Source organism: Notamacropus eugenii, chromosome 1 (genome assembly GCF_028372415.1).
Source record: "Notamacropus eugenii isolate mMacEug1 chromosome 1, mMacEug1.pri_v2, whole genome shotgun sequence".
NCBI lineage: Eukaryota > Metazoa > Chordata > Mammalia > Diprotodontia > Macropodidae > Notamacropus > Notamacropus eugenii.
The window spans coordinates 7,772,254-7,791,968 of NC_092872.1; the positions used below are offsets into that span (position 1 = coordinate 7,772,254).

Sequence of the window (19,715 nt, forward strand, 5' to 3'; positions counted from 1 at the left end):
TTACTTAGCTAGCCATCCTTTGTGTTGGCCCTGGAACATGGAAGAATAAGCACAGGGTGTACACGGGGAGTATAGGTTTTGTTGGGTGGAGCGAAGGCCGCATGAAGGACCCAGTGGGAGACCAGACTTAGAGATCCTCACAAGTCCAAGGATTGGCTTCCCACGGACAAGCTCTCTGTGATGTTATTGGAAGCCAGTGATGTTTTGTGGACTTCTTGCTGCATCGGAGTACTTTTATCTATAAATTGGGAAGGCTTTCCTACATTTGGATGGATCTGTGATCTTGTCACCTTGGGCACTTTCTCCATAGTCCCTCCGTGGCTCATCCTACGTGAGTCTTGGTCTTGTTCCTCCATGAATGATACGCCCAGTTCTGTAAGAACCTTGGGATTCATTTAGTATTTTATGAATATCAGTGTGACCCCAAGGCCTGTCGGTCTGCTGTCCCTTACTCTTGTCTCATGATTGGCCCACCTCTTTTTCCACATGCATATAGGGGGGCAGGGTGGGGAGGATGGACACTTAGTAACATGCTGCAGCCTGTGTCTATGCCCAGTATTGTCTTCTCATTACATTTTAGGTTACCTGGGATTGTAGTTCCCCTAAGATTGCAGTATTCATGATTCTCAGATATATGGCATCACTGGCTAAATATTGATGTTAAAATCCACCCACGTGCCCATGCCCCTTTGGTTATAGGTGATCTAAAATTTACAGCTGAGAAGGAATAGTTTTTACACCATGGCTAACCATGGGCATTCCCATCTAAGAGGAAGGTGTTTGTTGAAGTTTAGGTTTTTAAATAGTGAGTGTTTTGTTTAATTAGAATAAAGGTTATTTCTCCTAAGTGAAGAACATTGAGATCTGACTGATTTTTATCCAGCTGAAACTTTTTCATGGAATACAGCGCTCTCTTGCCTAGCAGGAGTTAGGCTGGCAGAGTCGGAAAAGTATGTTGGTGGGGTAGGAAATCCTTGGTGGAGTGCTGTAGTGAAAGTTAGTTTGGAAAATATATCTTCTAACAGTTGCTTGCTTTCCTGATTTCTCTCTAGATGCTTTATTCCAAAACCGGATAATGCTCTTGAAGCACAGAGGTCAATTTAACCTTTGTTAACTAGCTAACATAGCAAAATGAAACCAGTTACTGGAAAGATTGTCAGAGAAATTCATCAGCAGAGCTCTGGAATGCCCATGGAGAGAATTCATTCATCCAAATTTTGAGAGACAGGGGACAGCATATTGAATTTAATTACATGCGTTCTCAGTATCTCTGGAGTCTCCTGCTCCTACCCACATCTGCTGTCCCCTACTCTGTAGCCTTCCACTTCCTTTTCTTTCCTTTTTCTCCTTCTTCTTAATTTCCCTTGGTCAGTCCTTGGAATCCACTGGTAAAGTCCTTTACAACTCTGGGCCCAAAGTTCAGTGCTAGAGAGAAGACAGAAAAATACTGTGGACAGTAGTGGTATTACTGCCAGTATTCCTTGGAGTTTTCAACTATAAGTTGAAATGACCAGTTTTCATAGTAATAGACTTCATTATTGCCACAGAGCTGGGATACTTAATAGAAAAATTCTAAAATGTAATCCCAAGAAATCACCGGTCACATTTCTTTCTACTTGTATTTATTCTTTCTGGGAAGGATAGGCGGTAATGATAAATACATGTGGGTACTTTAGCTCTTCTTTAGTATTGGCTGTTTGAATTTTCTGGAAGTTGGAAGAAAATAGATGAAATAACCTAGCAGTTACTACTGGGACATTGGATGGAGTATATGCCTGGAGGCAGGAGTTCTTGAGTTCAAATTCAGCCTCAGATACTTACTGGTAGTGCAGTGCTGGACAAGTCACTTGAGCTCTTTCTCTACTTGAGTCTCAGCTCCCAAATGGGAGTGATCATAGCACTTACCTTCCACGGTGGTTGAGAGGATCCGCTGAGATAACATTTATGCATCAGTTAGCAGAGCCCCTGGCACTCGTTTCTTGCCTTTCTTCTGTCATCAGACTTGGCTCTAAGCAGAGTTGGACCTACTTTTTTCCCTATAACTTTAGACTCAATTAACTCCAGTGGCATGGTAACAAATGCCCCGCAGACCTCTGGGTGTTGTGTCGTACCTGGGGCTGAGCCAGCTGCCAAGTCATGCACAGTGGCTAATGAGTACGTTGGGGATGTGGGGAAGAGTGTGTGTGTGATCAAAGATCCTCTGCTGGGGCAGTCACCACCAAATCTTAGAAATGAGAGAGACTTCAGAAGTTCCCATGGAGTCCCCACACTTCTTAAACATCCCTAACAAGTGGGCATATAGCTTCTGTTGGCAGACCACCCTCAGTAACAGTGGGGAACATTTATTCCACTAGGTATGATAGTAGTAACCCCTAGCTAGCATTTATATATACCGCTTTAGAGTTTGCAAAATATTTTATGTTTGCTGTTTGATTCTCACAACAACTCAGTGATGGCAGTTTTGTTATCCCCATTTTGCAGATGAGGAATAGGGATAGCAGGGCCACACAGCTAGTGAGTGTCTGGGTGGGATTCCTGACTCCAAACTGAGCTCTCTCTCCACTCTCTTACCTGGCTGCCTCAGATATGAAGTACTCGTTAGTGTTGTAGATGCAGAGGTTTATTGCCTCACATTTGGGGAGGAGAAAGTGGTGAGCCTAGGAGGAAGAAGCCGAGACTGTAAGCTTATTTCTGTAGGTCAGAAACAATTTTCTAGCTAGAGAAGTAACTGCTTAAGGATTTTTTAGGGCATTTGAAAGTATTAGTTGACCGCCAGAAGGGGCATGAATCCCTTCATTTTATAGATCAGAAAAATGAGTCTTGGAGAGGGGGAGGGCTTATCCCAGTGTGATGTAGTTAGAGCTGGAGCTGGGATTTGGATTTGGATGTTTATGAGTGTCTCTATGATGGAAAGTCAGTTATTTCAAGTGTTAGAAGACTCGACTCATGAAATAGAACTGCCATTGCAAGTTTTGATAATGACCATAAGTCATCATCAGAATGATTCCTAACTAGGAGGCAAGCTGCAGCAGCTTTCCATGGAGATCCAACCTCTCGATAAACAACAGAATGGAGCTGGCAAAATAGCCCATGAGGAATGCAGATGAGTTGTACTGCCATCTTCTGGGCACTCTGGCGTATTAGTGCTGCAAACTCCTTCATAGTGACTCCATCCCTTCCTGCCTGAATGAATATTTTGAGGAACTGCGAGATAACTTCTAAAATACTTTAAAAGGCATACCCTGTGGGAAAGGGAATTCAGCTCTTGCCCTGTGTTTCCGGACCCTTCTCTTGAAAGCACAACATAGTGACTAGTCTGATGCCCAGAGGCATCCAGAGCCCTCCTAGCAATTTGAGATGAAGGAGAATTCCGACGACTGGCATTTTGGGGAAGTTTGCTGATTTACATTCTTTTGTCATCTCGGAGTAGAAGGTACAGAGACTGCTGAACCAAGAGGGGAAGAATATGAAACTCGTTTTAAGTAGGTCTAATTAGGTTTTGAGTCCTTTGAAGAAAAAGCATCTATTAAATATAAAAAAAAATCACGTGTTGAAAACCTTTCATTCGTTAGGCTCAGTGGATTTCGATTGTGTAGGTTACACCAGTTTTAGAGCTATGAAAACCCTTACTTGGTATTTATTCCCGTCTGCCCTCATTTAGCAGATGAAGAAACAGGTAGGCCCCATTGCAAGAGAATAGCAGAGCTGGGCCTAGAATTGTGGTCTCCAGAGTTCCAGTTCACTGTTCTTTCCACACCGTGACTGCCTCTCCTATTTTCTAGACAGAACAGCCAGTGGGTCTATCTGTACCTTGAGAGAGAGAGATGATCTTTTCTCTGGGGAGGTATTCATGTCCTTCTTGTTCTCCCTTATCTTTACTTACATAATGGGGACGATCTTGTGGATTCACCCTGAGGGCTGTCACAATGCAGAGTCAGAATTGTGTACGGCTCTTCTAACAGCCTCACAGCCAGAGAGAGTTAAATCATCTCGCTGCAGAAAAACGGAAGCCTTTCAGCCTGACCCACAAATGAAGGTGTCTTAAAGTTTTCAGATTAGGGTTATATGGACACGTAAGCAGGTATGGGAATGAAATTGGATCAGATCTGTATTCAACAGTAAATAGCTTACCGTTCTCAGGGACAAAGTGTTCTGTGCTCCTTTATAGTGTGCTTACTCACCAGTGTTGCAGATCAGCGGTCTTCCTGCACCAGGCCCTGTCGGGTTTTAATGCTACGCTAAAGCTTTTGTCCATCAGGATAGACTGATTAAAAATAGTCCAGTGACCTAGAACACTTTGTCTATCTTTTTAAATCAAGCAGGTAGCCTTCTTTCAGATAGAACAGGTTCCAAATTGTTTTTTAGATACAGAAGTTAATGATTGAAATGGTTGAGTTTCATCACCAGTAAAGCTATTTCATTTTGTTTTGGATCCTCTGTAGCAGGCATGTTGTAGACAGCTAACGTAGCACTCCCTGGAAAGACTTATGTGAACTGATGCAGAGTGAAGGGAGCAGAGCCCGGAGAACATGATACATAGTAACAGCCACAGTGAGCGAGGACTTAGCTCTTCACAGCAATGCAAGGACCTAAAACATTCCCAAAGGAGTCATGATGCAAAATGCCATCCACATCCAGAGAAAGAACTAGGGAGTTGGAAGGCAGAATGAAGCAGGCTGTTTTCTCCTTTGTTATGCTTTGTTTTTCTCATGGTTTCTCCTATTTGTCTTAATTCTTCTATGCAAAATGACTAATGTGAAAATATGTTTAATAGGAATGTATTGTAGACCCCTTATAAGGTTGCATGCCTTGTTGGGGAGGGATAGGGAGGAAATTTGGAACTTATGGAAGTGATTGTTGAAAACTGAAAATAAATAAATAAAAATAAAGGGAAGTAACACACTCAGGGAAAATACAGGGTTGGATTTTTGGGGTAAGAGTTTAGAATGGTCTTTATTCTCATCCATACACTTTTGAAGTTTTAGTACATTGCAAATGTTAAACAGCTTTATTATATCTTAGGTGGGCTTAGCCTGTGTGTTGGTTATAGGTGCAGATTTTCTTGTGTTGAAATGGCTTTTAAGCCAGTAATCACTGAAAACTAGGAGATATTGGCACCTTCATTTTGTCATTCCTCTCTTTAGGTAGTGGCATGGATTTAAAGCAGAATTTAATTTTTAAATTTATAATTTGACTTTGATGGGAAAAAAATGGGGGGGGGGCGGTTTGACCATTAACAGTAGATGGATTCTCCAAACTGGCTCCCAGTTCTTTTGTTTGCCTGTGTAAACCACTGTGCTGTTACCATTTCAGGTTCTTTTCCTCTGTGAAAATACTTTGATAATCAACCCACCAGTATTTGTAGTGTGTTTGTTATGTGCCCAATAAGGATGAGACTCTGTCCTTTCAGAGTTTACAGTTTAGTTGGAAAAACCAGATTAATACCTCAAAAAATTTGATGAAGAAGAGTTCAAGATAAGGTATATAGTGTATTGTTTTTAAATGTCAGTGTAGTGTTTACTCCCAGAAGCACATGCACTGAAAAATAGTAGCACAAAATCATCATATTTCTTTCAGTTTGGGTTAAAGATATTTATTCTTTGCCACTCTTTATTTTTCTCTTGGAATATTATCTTTGGAGTTAGAAAACCTGAAACAGATTCCTGGCTCTGCTACTCACTAGCTTGTGCAACCTTGACCAAGTCACTGTCCTGGGATTCAGTTTCCATCTCTGAAACGTAAAGTTGAGCTTCATGGACTCCTGCTGAGCTGTAGATTTGGTCCCTCCGAGGTCCCTTCCCGCTTTAAATCTTATGTCTTATTAAATCTTTCTGCTTGTGTCTCAGTGTGATCTGGGGGTAAAAGTACAATGTGTGTTTGGACCAAGATGATAATCCATTGGGACATGGAAGGAGTGTGAGGTGGATCCTGAAGTGCTGCTCAGAGTTCAGGGAAGGGTGAGGCTCCCAGGAGATGTGGTAGCCAGAGTAAACTGGGAGCAGCAGGTTTATGTTTTTCTCTGCGTTTTCCCCAGACCTGGCCTTGTTCTCTCCTCTGCCTCTGAAGTGGCCCAGCCCGCCCAGCAGCTCCTGCAGCAGAGCTAGCTCCCCAGCATCCCGTTGGCTGCTGCTCTGGTGGGAGGAGCCTTGGGCTCTGTTTGTCCTCCCTTGCATGAGCTCATTCCTGTTTGTCTTTTTGCTGGAGACTCTCCGAACCATTTCAGTTTCTGCTTCCCTGAGAGAAGGGTGGAGCCCACTTCTTGCCTGGCTTGAACTTTGCTTAGGATTCTTATCTGACACTTTACTCACAGCCCTGGATTTCCCTGTGTTTGTTTCTGACAGAACTTCTTGACTGCAGTCAGTAGCTTTGGAGGCACAGAACTGGGGGCTGTCTGCCTGTGAGCTGCCTTACTTCGCACTGCCGCATTGTTCTGTCTAATGTGCTACAAGGATGAGCCCAGCATTCGGAGCTATGGAAGTGGAGCACTATGCCAAGGGAGTTCTGCTGGAACCTTTTGTTCACCAGGTTGGAGGCCACTCCTGCGTCCTCCGGTTTAATGAATCAACCATCTGTAAGCCCCTCATCCAGAGGGAACACCAGTTCTATGAAACCCTCCCGACAGAAATGCGTAAATTTACTCCCCAGTATAAAGGTAAGCGTCCAGCCGGTGAAAGGTGTTGGCTTTCCATTTCGTGCCTCATTCTGCTGTTGTCTTATCCTCCTTAAAGCCTCCTCAGCCTGGAGGAGGTTTTAGGGGGTTTCTCTTCCCATATTTTGCTGTTGCTAGAGCCAGGCTGTGGTGATGCAAGGGTGGACATGGCTTGCTAACAGCACTAGAGCTGAGCAGTTCTGTTGGGTAGTCATATCTTCCTTAGGCGGGGCCAGGTAAGTATTTGCTGGGAAATGTTCCCAGTCCTAGACTGCTTTTATTTGACTCTCAGAGTTCTTTCTACTTTCCCTCTCCCTACTCCCCTTTCCAAGTATTGGGTAAGATTGCTTAATTGTTTGGTTGTGGAGGGTTGGGGGAGGGTTGGCTCGTTTTCTGTCTGGTGGTGTTAGAAGCTGACCTTCTGCTTTATATTCTGGGATTCTTTTTAACTGTGTATTAAATCCTTTATCACAGTGTTGGGAAGAACAGGGAAGGTTTTGAAAGTATTTTTGTCTTACATATTAGCATCCTGTATTTGCCCTTGAGACTCAAATTCGAGAGAGCTAGGTAGGCAGGGATCAATAGGAATCGGGCTAAGGCTGAGTCAGAGGAGTGGGGAAGTGGAAATTCCCATTCTGCAAGGTGTAGCTAGATAGCTCCAGCCTGCTGCAGTTCCCAGATATTCCAGAAGCTGCTATCTAGAGGCACTCCATGGAATCAGACACACCGAGCGTTCCCTTTGGAGACTTTAATAGTCTCCAGTATTGCGTGACCTTTTAGAAAGCATCGTTTGTCCATGCAGGAGGAGTGTGCTCACACTCACACTTTGTGTTCTCTTGTGTACGAAAGACAGCGGAGCACCTCACTGTTCTGGAGATGCTGAAAACGTTGCTCCTAAAAGCAGAACTGTACTAGACATCTGGACTGCACTGCGTAAACGCCGGCTCTCTCTCGGTGAAGGGGAAGGGTTAGGGGACTTGACTCCCTCCTTCCCTTTGTGTTGCTTTTTTCCAGGACAAAGCCAAAGGCCCATGTTAGCTGGCTCTTCCCTGCCCGGCCCTTTCCCTGTCTAGTTCTTTCTTATGTGGCAGCGAGACTGTCAGGCCAGGATTCCGAACTCCCCACCCCAGCTAATTCCTGCCCCAGGTCCCTGGGTCGCCTTTCCACCCCAGAAGTCTCTCCCTGAGAACTCTTTCCCCTCCGGCCAATGGAGAGCACCGGGCAAGGACTGAGCAGATTGAGTCATTGATGGGGGGCAAAGAGAGAGGACTGAGAAAAAGCATTCAGCCAGGCCTAACGACGCTCGCTCTTCGGTAACTGCTGAAACTTTCTCATCGGGCACTGAGGGCAGCCTTGTCAGCACTTTGCTCAGAGACTTCTGACCCCCTCCCCTGGCAGTGCTCTAGAGACTCAGAGGAGAAAAAAATGCTTTCACCACGTTTCTGTGCATCTCAGTGCAATTTGCTGTGTTTTGCATTTTGTTCTTTATTTCGTGGGACTTCAACCTCAATAAAATCGGTCATTGCTGGACCAAAAGGCTTGTCCAGTTCGCCGTAGACATAGGGTGCCTTTGCAGACGAGGATCTGTTGCACCGTGTAATGTGTTTCCATCCCCCCGCCCTTTGTTTTGCTCCTGTACGTCTCTGCTTCTCTCCGAAGCTCTTTAACCCTCAGTCGAATCCGTGTCCTAGTGGATGCTTTGGGTTTGCTGCGATGCAGAACTTAAAGCTTTTGGTGTTTCTCAACAGGATACTTATTTTTTCCATAAGAGGATATAAATAAAATAATAAAAGTGTTTTTACATGTTGCCAAGGGTTAGACCAGTCACTTTTTTCTTCTTTAAATGAATAAACATTTTTAATAATGTAAAAACGTCTCCTGTTATTATTTGGTGCTATAATGTTCAGCATCAGCAAGAAAAGACTGATCCGATGTTCGGTCCGTGATGAATTGTCAAGATGTTCTGACATTTGTTAGGTTGGCAGATGAGCTTTGGGCCTCTGGCAACATAGAAACTAAGGAACAGGGTAAGAAAAAACCCAAAACGTTCAACTCATGTTGTATAAAGTGTGCTTGTTCCTATCGTGTTAAATTATTTTCTTCTCCTTCTCCTCCTCCTCCTTATAGGTGTTGTATCAGTAAGCTTTGAAGAGGATGAAGATGGAAACTTATGTTTAATGGCATATCCATTAAAAGGGGACCATGGTAATTTAGACAGTATAGATAATTCAGACTGCGAACCCAAAAATAAGCTCTTAAGGTGGGCTAACAAAAAGACTCATTTACTAGAAACGGAGAAGATCACCAAGGAGTGGGTCCGACAGCACAGAAAAGAGGAAAAAATGAAAAGGTTGGTATAAAAGGTATCCTGAATTCAACCATTAAACCTGCAGATTGAAGTGTATTTTTTTGAGTCTTATATTTCACTGTCACTCACAGGTTACCAAGTGGACTACTTAAGGAATCTGGTTTAGTTTCTGAAGTTCCCTGTCATGGAGGAGGACATTCCTACTTAGAAGGCCAAATTATGTCACTACTGTTTATCAGCAAGTGATTGAAACTTAGAATTATATATTTTTAGCGGAACAGTATTTCGGTAGATACCAGTTGTAGAAGGAATGTGGCAACATGAGCAGCCTTGAAATGCCAGGTCTCATTTAATCTCTTTGCCCCCCGAGCACCATCAGCTGCAGGGACTTTGTTCTTCCTTGTTGGGAAACATTGAACGGAGGGAATTTAATTCGTAGGGAATTTTCATCTTGGATTTGCTGGGCAATAAAACATGATAAAGTTACTTTCTGCTGGAAAATTCTTGTGAGATGTGGACAGTGAGGCTACTTAGATGATCATTTTAAAAATGGAAAGTACCTCAGTGATCGTCTAGGCCAGATATCCTTAACCTGAAGTCCATGGATAGATTTTAGGAGGTCCATAAACTTGAAAGGGAAAAAAAATGACATCTTTATTTCCATATAATTGATTTCCTTTGTAATCCTAGGTATTTTATGCATTTTTAAGAAGGGATTCCTAGGCTTCACCAGACTGCCAGAGGTGCTCTTTGACACAAAAAAGATTAAGAACCTTTGATCTTGTCCCATCCTCTCATTGTATAGATGAGAAAATGGAGGCAGAGCCAAGGCTTCAGGGGACTTCAGGGCTCCTGTTGGGGTCAGTGTTGAAGTGGGCTCAGCCTGTGAAGTCAGGAAGGTTTCATTGAGCCAGATGGGCTCCTAAGTTTGTAACCTCTACCGGTGTCCTTAGGAGGAAGGAATTTACATGTGTAGCCCAACCCTCTACTTTACATGAAAGACCATATACAACTGGTATTCAGATTCAGATTTTCTGGTTCCAAATCCAGAGATGATTATACTGGTACCTGACTGTACATACCATGAGCAGAAACCATTCTTGCCCTCCAGTTGTTTCTTTGCCTTAAAAATGGTGCCATGTGTCTTTGTTTTAATTGGACATTCTGTGTTTAGTGGAATGCCTTAATGCTTTGATTATCTGTTTTCTAGTCATAAGTTAGAAGAAGAATTTGAGTGGTTAAAAAGCTCAGAAGTCTTATACTACAGCTTAGAAAAAAAGGGGAATGTGAGCTCACAGATGAAACACCATAACCCTTGGAGTATGAAATGTCACCAACAGCAGCTACAGCGCATGAAGGAAAATGCCAAACATCGGAACCAACACAGTATCCTTTGCCACAGATAGCAGAGCTGTAGGTGTTCTATTCAGGCATTATTCAAAAGGTGGTCAGCCTTGGGACTCCTCAGATGGCTCAGGTGTGATCATGAGAACCTGTTACAGTTGTCCAGTGTTAAGTATTTTTTTTTTACCAAGTCATGATAACTTATCACATACTAATGGAAGAGCATTGGTTGGTTTGAATTCATGCTTTCAGCCAGTGTAAATAAAAATTGGTTATTTTTAAAGCAACCTTCCCCCCCAAAACAAACAAAAACTCCTGCTATTTCCAGTTTTTAAGGCAAGGACTAGTGACTTGCAGGTAGGAACCTGTAATAGTAACAACAATAGCTTGCACTTGTGCGATGATTTAAGGTTTGCAAAGTGCATAATATTTGTTATATTATTTTACTATTGTCCCATGAGATCAGAAACATTACAGATATACTATAGGATTTTTGGATGAAGGCCATCTAACGATCATCTAGTTACAAGGATTCTTTTTAAAAATTCTATTTTATTTTCAATTTCTAATTCTTTCTCATCTCCCTCTCCATCACTCATTGAGAAAGCAAGAAAAACAAACCATTGCCAGTATGTAGAGTCCAACAAAGCAAATTCTGACGTTGACCATGTCAAAAATATGCTTTGGTCTTTATTCTGAATCCATCGTCTGCCCCTCTGGAGGCAGGATTGCATCATGCTTCAGTGTGAGTTCCTGGAATTGTGGTTGGTCGTTTTGTTGATCAGATTGGCTAAGTCTTTTAAAGTTGTTTATCTTTACAAACAAATTGTTATAGTATAAATTGTTTTCCTGGTTCCGGTCACTTTACATCTGTTGATACAAGTCTTCTCAGGTTTCCCTGATAATCATCCCCTTTGTCATTTAGTATTCTGTTACTTTTATTTACCACAACTTGTTCATCCACTTCCCATGTAATGGGAACTCCCTTATTTCTGATTCTTTATCATCACTAGAATATTTTTGTCCTTAACACGCAGGTGATGCACCAGAGGAAAAGAAAGCTAAATTGGGGTTTGTGAGCTTTTTTTAAAAATATGTTGATATTGTATTTCAACATAATTGGCTTCCTTTGTAATCCTGCGTTACTCTAAGAATGGGTCCATAGGCTTCCCCAGACTTCCAAAAAGATTCTATGACACACAAAAGGTTAAGAACCTCCGACCTTATTCAGTACTACAGGGTTTTGTTTGTCATGTGGTTGGTTTTTTAGCATTCTTTACATCCACTATCTCTTGAGCCTTACAACAGCTCTGTGAGGCGTGTACTCCAGATATTTTCCCCATTTTGCAGAACGAGGAAATGAACTGAAGGGGATTAGGTGACTTGCGGGTGGTTATATAGCTTAGAAAGTGTTGGACCCCGTTATTCCTTACTGGTGTGAGAATCTCTCCATAGTGGTGTCAAACTCGAATAGAAAATGGCACCACCAAACCATACACATCAGAATTCTTGTGGGTACATGTTGACTCAGAAAATCACATTAACATTATCTGTTTTATTGTATTTTTTAAATTTTAACTATTTCCCAATTATATTTTAATTGGGTTCAGGCTGCACTTGGGAGTGTTGTGGGTCACATGCAGGTCGGCCAGCTGCATGTTTGACACTTCTGCACTATACCAGGTTGCTTCAAGCCTCTTATTTCAAATATAAGGGAAATGAGGCCCACAGAGAAGAAGTGACTTTTGAATCCAGACCTATATATAAACCTATTGAGGTTGAAAGCTTCATAATTGGATTTTGGACTCTCATTTCGCTCCCAGCAGACCAGGCCATTTATTCACCTGGTATTCTGGGTCAGTAAACTTTCTTTATCATTGGGCATTGTACTTTTTTGGGAAAAGAAGTCAAGGATACAAGCCTTTGATCTGAAATGAGATTACATCTTAGTCTGAGTGTCCACAAAGTGAGTGATATTTCTTTCTGTTTCCACTATGAATATGTTGTCTCATTCACAACAACTCTTTCTTCTCTCCATTGGGCATTTTGTTTCACAGTGAATCATAGTGTCCTAGCTACCTGAAGGCAGAAAACTACATCTGTTGACCTTTGAAATTTCTTCCATTCTGCAGCTGGAGCACTCATGCGTAATACTAAAACTTCACTGGCTCCCTGTTGCAAACCCCTCTGTCATTTAAAGTTCTTCACCATCTGCCTCCAGCCTATCTTTCTAGATTTAGTTCATTTTACTTGCCCTCATGTATTCTTTGTTTTAACCAAATTGGACTTCTTGCTATTGTCCACGCAGGACAATGTATCACCTTCCTTCCATTTGTCTGTGCTGCCTCTGGAAGAAAACTGACTTGCATTTTGTATTTACTTATCTGTGTATGTGGTACATTGTGCCAGTAAGATATCATATTTCTTTGATATTAGGGACTGTCTCCCCAGTGCCTTGCACATAGCAAATGCTTAGCAAATTCTGGTTGAATTAAATTTTTTCTAATTTTATTTTTACCAGATCTGATGTATTGGTGTAGAGAACTCCTGTCAAGGAATTTCCATCTGACAATTGCCCATTGGCAACAACTCTGCAAACTAGATATTAGAAATTTCTAACCACCTGAGCAGTCCAGTGACTAGCCCAGCATCACATATACAGTGTGTGTCAGAGTAAATGCTTGAGCCAACATCTTCTTGACTCCAAGGCTGGTGCTCTGTCTCCTACACCATGCTGACTGTTTTGTCTTTAATGTCTTACTATGTTGAAAACACTTCTCGAAGTGTTGAGGGAAAGTGTAATCTCCTTTGAGGACAGTAACTTTTCTATCCCTAGAATTTATCAAATTGTCTGGAATATGAATTGAACTGATGGAACTTACTGTTTAACATAGGGTTACAAATGACACATAGGGTTATATATACAAATATATGTTTGCACTAAATGATTCTGCCTGTCACAGAGTTGGTGAAATAATGCTGAATATGCTCTTTCTAGGCCAAGTTTGGGAGACACATAGGGATCTAGATGCTTAACTGCACAAGCTATCAGAAATGCCAGCCCTTTTGAGAAGTTGCCTGTTAGAACAGTAGATCAGCCTTGGGGATAAGACCTTCTATTGCTGTTCTTTCATTTTCTAGAATGTGTTTGGTTCCTAGAACCCTGACCCCTAAGGGAAGTCAGTGGGATCCAATGTTCATTTCAGAATCAGTCGGCAAGCACTTTTGGAGCACCTTGATATTCTGAGTGTTTGTTTCTTGAGAGTTTTCCCTTAACTATCCAGAATTTATCTTACTGGAAAATTTAACCTCTCGCTACCAAGTACCCTGTGTCCTGGACCTGAAGATGGGAACCCGGCAACACGGAGATGATGCATCAGAGGAAAAGAAAGCTAACCAGATCCGAAAATGCCAGCAGAGCACATCTGCAATCATTGGGGTCCGTGTATGTGGGATGCAGGTGAGCTTCTTGATACTCTGATGCCTCAAGAAAAACAGGTATCAGGATGATAAAGAGACTGTATTTGATGTCAGAGGGCTTAGATCTGATTCCCAGCTCTGCTGTGTGGTACCTGGGAAAATCACTTTTCTCCTCTGGCCCTCAGTTTCTCATCTGTAAAATGTAGAGGTTAGATTATAGTAATCTCTTAAAGCTCCAGCTTAAATCCTGTGAGACTCTGGCCACTACCTTGGACAGTGCCTCCTCTGACTGTGTTTCTGTCCTAGCATCTTCTACCAATGAAGTGATTAGGTTTGAGCTTTGGAAGAGGTGAGCAGGACTAAGCTGTACTATGACATTGCATGGTCTGGAAGCCATAATACTAACAACAGTAATTAATTTTCATTTCTATAATGCCCTTAAGGTTTATAAAAGCACTTTCCTCCTAATAGCCCTTTGAGGTATACGTAGTACAGATGTTATCGTCCCATTTTACAAAAACTGAGGCTCAGAGATGTAATTTGCCAGTATCACATAACTAGTGAATGCCAGAGCTAAGATTTGCACTCTAATGTGTCCTAACTTTAAGTTCACCACACTGAGAAAGGAGGCCTCTGTGAGTTTCCTATTTATAGAAATGCTTCCTATTTTTTGTGTTCCATAGCTAGGGGTAGAGCCCCTTCAGCTATTGGCACACTGATGACAAGTAAGCTGATGTGAGGTCAGTGCTGAAAAATGGCCTCTTAACAGGGACTAGGGAGGACCTGTTCCGAAGAATGGAGCCGCTGTCTTCTTCTCTATCCCCCCATTAGCCAATACTTTCTATCTGCCAAAGAGCGATCTTCCTACTTGGGTTGTTCCTGCCCTGCCCAGAGACAAAAAAGAAATTGCTCAGTAAGAGGGGAGGTGTACCTTGAGTGGAGTTAGCGGAATCATTCATTATTTCAGTAGAGAGATGGTCTCTCTAAAGAAGGAGGAGTGGGACTGCACTGCTCATTCCTTCATTAATCATCATGTATTAGACTGTCTCCTCACGTGTGGAGAAACCTGTGTTGGATTCTGTTAGAAACAGAAAGTTTAGAGATTATGTAATTCCTGCCATCAGAGACTATTTCATAATCTAGTAGGGGAATAAAACATGACTATAAGTTCATTCAAGAAGAACATAGTATTATGTGAGGCCAAAGGGGTGAGTTCTCCTGGAGGAGGCAGCATTTGAATTTATAGGAAGGTACAGCAGAAAGAGGGCATCCCAAATATGAAGGTTAACAGGTCTTGTGAGAGCCCAGGGTACACAGGCTCATAAAATTTTAGATCTGAAAACTGTTTGAGGGACCATTTATTTCTGCCGTCTCATGTTTCAGGTGAGAGACCTCTGAGGCTCAGAGAGAGAAAGTAATTAACCCAAAGTTATACAGGTAGTAAGTAGCAGAACCAGAATTCCAACCAAGATTTTCTGACTACAGATGTTAGCACCATGTTGCCCCATAAAGGCCATGGCTTTGCCCCTAGGCTGCCATGTTACTTGGGGGAAGTTGGTATTGCTTCCCTTGCCTCTTTTCACTCCTTTTAAGCATTTGTGAATTATTGGCAGCTTATAAAGCACTAATTCACAAGAGCTTTGGGAAAAGAGTGAAATTGTTAGGATTGTTTTAGAGGTGATGAAAACTAAGGCTCACTCACAGTCCATGTCACAAACAGGATTCAAACCCAGATCTTATCTCCACAACAGTCTTTCTACTGCTGTTTTCATTCCTTATCAGTAATGTAGTAAATATTTGTGGAGCGCCTGTGCAGCCTCCTGAGCTCAGTGCTGCAGGGGCTCAGATCAGTAAAATTGAGCCTTTGTTCTGAAAGAATTCATGGTAGGAAGGAGGAGACAGAGGTAAGATATGGACATATAACTATGACAAATGACAGGGATATGGTTAGAGGGATACACAGAGAAAGTTGTGGGGGCCAAGAGATAGTCTTCCTGATATGTCTGATTCCCTGTCAGTAGGGTTGAAGTCTGTCCCTGGTTCTACCTATTACTTGTGTGAGCAGGTAAGGTGCTTGCTTAGCCCAGTTGACCCTGTGAAGGACATGGCCAGAGAAGGGACCCTTGATTCAGGGAAGCTGAGAACAGTTGGTTCATTCAGATTGAGAATTAGAGGATTGCATGTGTTTCTTAAGCTGAGGTCAACTTTGATGCTTAGCATTCAAGACCTTCTACAGTCTGAAATTACCTTAGGTTTGCAGCCTTTACCTAGTATTCCTACAATCTACATATTCTGGATTCCACTCAAACTAGACTACTCTCTGTCCCTAGTCTTGACCTTAACTTTTCTGCTGCCTCCCTGCCTTGGTTCATTATTGTCCTTGTGCCTGGAATATTTTGCTTTCCTCCTTCTGCTGTTATATTTCTTCCCTTCCCATTCGCGTGCTGCCTTCAGGAAGTCTTTCCTGATCCGCCTCTGTCAGTAAAGACATTTCCCCCTCAGTGCCCAACACAGAACTTTGAACTTCTCTGTTAATGCATGTTATTATTGTCTTTGTTAGTGTCATCCCCTCAGCAAACCATAAGCTCTGTGAGGAAAGGACTTGGTATGTTATGGAAACATTACGTTTCCCTTGGTACCTAACAGTGCTCTTCACAAAGCAGGTATTTAATGTTGGTTATGTTATGTTGCCCATATGTGAAATGCATCGTCTTAGGTGATAGCACCAAAGGAAAGAAGAGGTTTTGTTCTTAAAAAACAAGTTACAGTAATCCCTTTGCCTTTGTGGAGAGCCTTTCTTTTGGATCACATGTAGATAGATTTGCTGTCACCCTTCCCACTGCCTCCAGAAGAGTGGTTTTGGGGTCACTGGCCAGTTTGTGGAACAAGCCCACCGGTCTTTGCCCAAATCTGCTGCTGTGATTGAAGTTCTGGCTCTCTTTTCCAGTGGAAAAGGGCAAGGGCAGAAAAAGCCTCCAAGTAATTAAGGTTCTAACTCAGGGAGGAGCGATGTGTCTCAGGACAACCTGTCCTCCCTTGCATATGAGCTGTCTTTAATCTGGGGGGGGCTGACATTTTTTCTTCTCTCCAGGTCTACCAGACAGGGAGCGGCCAGCTCATGTTCATGAACAAATACCATGGGAGAAAGCTCTCTGTCCAGGGATTCAAGGAAGCCCTCTACCAGTTTTTTCATAATGGCAGGTACCTACGCCGAGAACTCTTTGAGCCTATTGTAAAGAAACTGACGGAGCTGAAATCAGTGTTAGAAACCCAGGAGTCCTACCGATTCTACTCCAGCTCACTGCTTATCATCTATGACGGCAAGGAGCTGCCAGAGGTGGCTGTGGACTCGGACCCCGAGGACCTGGAGGATCTGTCTGAGGAATCATCAGATGAATCGGCCGGAGCCTATGCCTACAAACCAGCTACCAGCACGGTGGATATCCGCATGATTGACTTTGCCCATACTACCTGCAGGCACTACGGAGAGGACAGCATTGTGCATGAAGGCCAGGACACAGGCTACATTTTTGGACTTCAAAGCTTAATAGATATTATTACAGAAATAAGTGATGAGAGTGGGGAATAAACCATTTGAACGCATATCTGTTTGCAGAGAGCACTGTTGCGACTCTTTGTATTCCAGAGTATTGGCTGCTCTGGGTTGGGGAGGAGCCCCTGGGAGTATAGGGGAGGGGCCACTGGAGCTCACAAACCTTGGAGTCTTTATTTATTTTACCTATTTCTTAAACATTCCATATTTGATGATGCAGATACCTCTTTTCTTCCCTGTGTGTATATGTTCCAATAAAACATTTTTGTTCATTGTAAATACGTGGCATTTATTCCTGGTGGGGTTTGTATCATTATCAGCTCCCCAGAAACTGTGGACTATGGTTCTGAGCTACATCAGGGTAAGAGCAGATATCTCTCATCAACAGAGACTACTCTGGAAACTCTGGAGCCCCCAAAAGTATAAGACAGTAGCAGCAGTTCCCAAATCCTGCTGTGCCCACCAAAGGGAACTTAGCTTGGGCCCTGAGAGACCTAGGGTCTGCTGTGGTAGTTAATGCCTCAACAACTATCCCAGGTTTCCTTTCTTTGCTCCATCTTGCTCTCTTGGGCTTTCCCAGCCCACAGAGTTCTTTGGGGCGGGCCTGAGAAACCCATTGATCTTAAATCAAGGATGTCAAAAATCGGTGCCCTATGTGGTCCACAGCACTCCCAAGTGCAGCCCAAACCAAATACGGAAATGTAATTGGGAAATGTCAACAAGATATAATAAAACAGATAATATTAGATTTAAAACTAAGTCACTCTGTGGCCTACAGAGATCCTTATGTCGTTTTGTGGCCTCAGTTTCTGTCTGAGTTTGACATCCCTGTTATACTGTGGTGGTTGTAACCTGATAGGTAATTTTCCTGTTTGGGGCCTCCCAGTGTACCCCTTTGCAAAAACAGATCATATGCCATTGGGGTAGGAATACTAAGGGACCTTGGTGTGCAGAGGATTAAGCTAGGAGTGGTGTGTCATTTTTTTCACTCTGGGTCACTTGGTCCACCTGATGATAAAAGGGAACATTTCTCTGGTACTTCCCAGTCGACTCAAAAGCACTTTTCTCCCAATCCTGTGAGACACAGATCATGCCAGTATCACTAGCTTCATTTCACAAAGAAATTAGAACCCAGAATAGGGCAAGTTGTTCAAGGTCATGTAGCTTTTATTAAGTGATACAACCTTAAGTTTTCTGTGTCTAAGTCAAGCCTTTTTACCCCTACACCATGCATGCTCCTACCTTGCAGGAGGTCTGAGGAGTAGAGAACAAGGAGAGTTAATGAAATTTGGTCCCAGTGGGAGATAATAGATAGCCTGTGAGCCTTACTTAAGGGTACTTTGTAGAACCCAAATTACCCTACTCTGGGAAGCAGAATTATCCTCGGACAATCTAAACGCTTAGAAATCGCTCTTTTTCCTTGTTGCACTAACCCACTGGGAATCTTGAGACTATCTTTTCTCCCATCCCCATTCCAGAACCAAAGCAAATACTCAAATTAATTGGGCCCATGTCCTGAGGCTGTCTAACTCAAAAGATTTATATAAAATTGGAAGGAACCAGATCATCTACTCCAGTGGTATTCCAGTTTTTTCAATGACACACTCCTGTCAGGAAAAGATTTTTTGACCATCTGCTGCTAATAAATGTATATTTACTTAGGATTGATACGTATGTAGTACTGTACTAATATTTGTATAAGGTGTGCACAAAAATAGAAACCAAATGAGATAAAATATCTTAAAATGATTAACACAAAAAAATCTTTGCTCTCACCAAATATTAACATTTTTAAATGAGAGCGCTAGAACAATATACTTCATCATTTTTAAAAATCTTGCTTTAACACTGATAGTCACTTAAAGGTCTAGTTCTAAGTCTGACCTGTTTTGATTCTTGATTTTAATAGCTGTCGTATTTGGGGAAAAAAATACGTAAATCCAGTTGGAAGAAATGCATTGCAGGCTATGCCTACTCATTTTTCAGTACAGTTCAGTTATGCAAAGGTTTTTGGCAAAACTTAGTAAATCCCCATTTTCCCCTATGTCCATTATTTGTTCTTTCAAACTGGCCAGAAGAAAGTTTTGCATTTTTATATTTTTAAGAAAGGACCTCAAAACTCACACATTCTTTATCTAAAAGATTCTGAAATAGCTTACAAAATTCCTTTTGGCTTTTAATGTATGGACATGAGAGTTTTTGTAAATAACATGCTTATGTTATTGTTAGCAACAAAACAGTTTCAAAACATCTTGCTAATTAAGATGGCTTCATGTTAATTAGCTAATATCTCAGGGTATGATATATACTTAGGGCAATGGTTATGCTAATGATAGTAGATGTAAATCCATTTTTCAAATAATCTTGATAATTTTGTTTTTGTGTACTAGATCTAATGAAATGGTCACTGTTTTTAACTTCATAATATGACAGAGAATTTA

General features: G+C 42.1%; 1 protein-coding gene across 8 annotated transcripts in view; it reads left to right on the top strand.

Moving 5' to 3' along the window:
• Nucleotides 1-17,553, top strand: part of IP6K2 (inositol hexakisphosphate kinase 2) — a 42,959-nt gene extending 25,406 nt beyond the window's left edge. For all 8 annotated transcript variants that reach the window (XM_072651835.1, XM_072651784.1, XM_072651818.1 and 5 more), the window contains exons 2-6: nucleotides 6,342-6,652; nucleotides 8,777-8,999; nucleotides 10,168-10,343; nucleotides 13,586-13,761; nucleotides 16,813-17,553. In XM_072651835.1, coding sequence (XP_072507936.1) covers nucleotides 6,451-6,652; nucleotides 8,777-8,999; nucleotides 10,168-10,343; nucleotides 13,586-13,761; nucleotides 16,813-17,310 — 1,275 coding nt within the window. In that variant the 5' untranslated portion in view covers nucleotides 6,342-6,450 and the 3' untranslated portion in view covers nucleotides 17,311-17,553. The remainder of the gene's footprint in view (nucleotides 1-6,341; nucleotides 6,653-8,776; nucleotides 9,000-10,167; nucleotides 10,344-13,585; nucleotides 13,762-16,812) is intronic.
• Nucleotides 17,554-19,715: the final 2,162 nt, after the last annotated feature.